This window comes from Habropoda laboriosa, unplaced genomic scaffold, assembly GCF_001263275.1.
Source record: "Habropoda laboriosa isolate 0110345459 unplaced genomic scaffold, ASM126327v1 scaffold291, whole genome shotgun sequence".
In the NCBI taxonomy this organism is placed as follows: Eukaryota; Metazoa; Arthropoda; class Insecta; order Hymenoptera; family Apidae; genus Habropoda; species Habropoda laboriosa.
The window spans coordinates 1,065,690-1,067,157 of NW_017100515.1; the positions used below are offsets into that span (position 1 = coordinate 1,065,690).

The 1,468-nt window shown below is 26.5% G+C and overlaps 1 protein-coding gene across 1 annotated transcript; it reads left to right on the forward strand.

Annotated features, from left to right (window-relative positions):
• Nucleotides 1–310: 310 nt before the first annotated feature.
• On the forward strand, nt 311–1,398 carry LOC108576363. The gene is made up of 5 exons (XM_017939335.1): nt 311–359; nt 488–726; nt 787–979; nt 1,095–1,193; nt 1,262–1,398. The coding sequence occupies exons 1-5, from the start codon at nt 311–313 to the stop codon at nt 1,396–1,398; spliced, it is 717 nt and encodes a 238-aa protein (XP_017794824.1).
• The last annotated feature ends 70 nt before the right edge of the window (nt 1,399–1,468 follow it).

Genomic DNA, 1,468 nt, shown 5'->3' on the forward strand with positions numbered 1-1,468 from the left:
ATCTCTGTATTAAAAATAAAATGTTAGCATATTTATATATATAAATAAATACGTATAGATATACACAATAATAATAAAAGAAAGGATTCTGTGTAATTTGTATACACAAGGACTTTAGTAATTTAAAGTATCAGTGCAGCCAATTTTCCCTAGTTGTGGTTAGCGACTGTTATTCAAATTAAATGGAAAGTTTTTCATGAGAGTAAGAACGAATTTTGAGACGACTTCCATAGCATTGTTAAATTATTCTATTTTGTGTACAGAGTATTTCTTAATTATTTTGAAAATCCTTTCTGAAAGCTTTTTATAAATGGCTAGCATATTCAATTTATTTGGTGAAATATCAGAACGTGACAAAGGTAAAAGTAGAAACTTGTGGAGGTTATTATTCAAACCTTGACCCTTTTTTTTTATGAATACTGTTTTAATTAAATAAATTCAATTTTCAAAATATGTATATATATCGATCATAATGTAAATACTATAGATTCGGTTCTGAAGCCTTTGTCAAGATCGAAAACATCTCTTGAAATAAATAATCTTGCTAGAAAAAATGTTGGACAATCAAAACCAAAAGGTTTATCAATTAGATCTAACTCTGATTTAAATGTACCTGCTGCTGTGCAAAATTCCTTTAGTAAACAACAGGAAAATTTAAAACCAAAACTAACACAGTTAGACAGTAGTGGCTGTCCAGTATCACCCAGAAAAGATCTTCTATCGAAGGTATATATCATTAAAAATATTCTGTAAATAAGATACAGTATGTCTTTAATATGTTTATAGAAATTAAATGAATCTTCAAACACGCTAAAAGATGCATCTCTAAAAGAAATATTTAATAAAAAAGATGTGAAATTATCAATACCATCTTATGAAAGTATTTTTAAAAAGCCATTGCCACCAAAGAAGATGATTAAAAAAATATATCCAGAACCAGAAAGACTAGCACCATATCATGATGTACAATTTGAATTTGGTATGATATTTTAAATAATAATGTATTCCATAGAATAAAAACATTTAAAAAGCAGAAAAGAATAAATAGCAAAGTTTCAATATATTTACAACTTGTATAAAAAATATTTTTACAGAAGATATTTATACAAAAACTATAGAAAATGAGTTCAAAGAGTTGCTTATGAAAAAGAGAAATGAGGAGATACCTTACATAGATGAAGGATTTGAGTCAGGTAATAAATTTTAATATGTCTCTTGCTTGCTTTGTGTGTACTTTGTTATTAGACTTTTTTAAATTTAGATCCAGAGTGCATTGATTTTGAAATACCAGAATTACGTACATCACCTAAATTATTTTATGAAGAACAAGCACAATGTAAAACTCCTGATTTACCAGAAATATCAGATGGTGATAATGATAATCATTTTGAAGAATAAGAATGGTCAGGTAGCATAAGATTCATGTTAAATTTTTAATTTGTAGTCATTGAATGAATTAACTGAAAAT

Bases quoted from the DNA above. Each gene is read 5' to 3' on its own strand.
- LOC108576363 (XM_017939335.1), top strand. From the start codon at position 311: ATGGCTAGCATATTCAATTTATTTGGTGAAATATCAGAACGTGACAAA. The intron at 360-487 runs GTAAAAGTAGAA...TAAATACTATAG, and splicing joins AATATCAGAACGTGACAAAG to ATTCGGTTCTGAAGCCTTTG. The intron at 727-786 runs GTATATATCATT...ATATGTTTATAG, and splicing joins GAAAAGATCTTCTATCGAAG to AAATTAAATGAATCTTCAAA.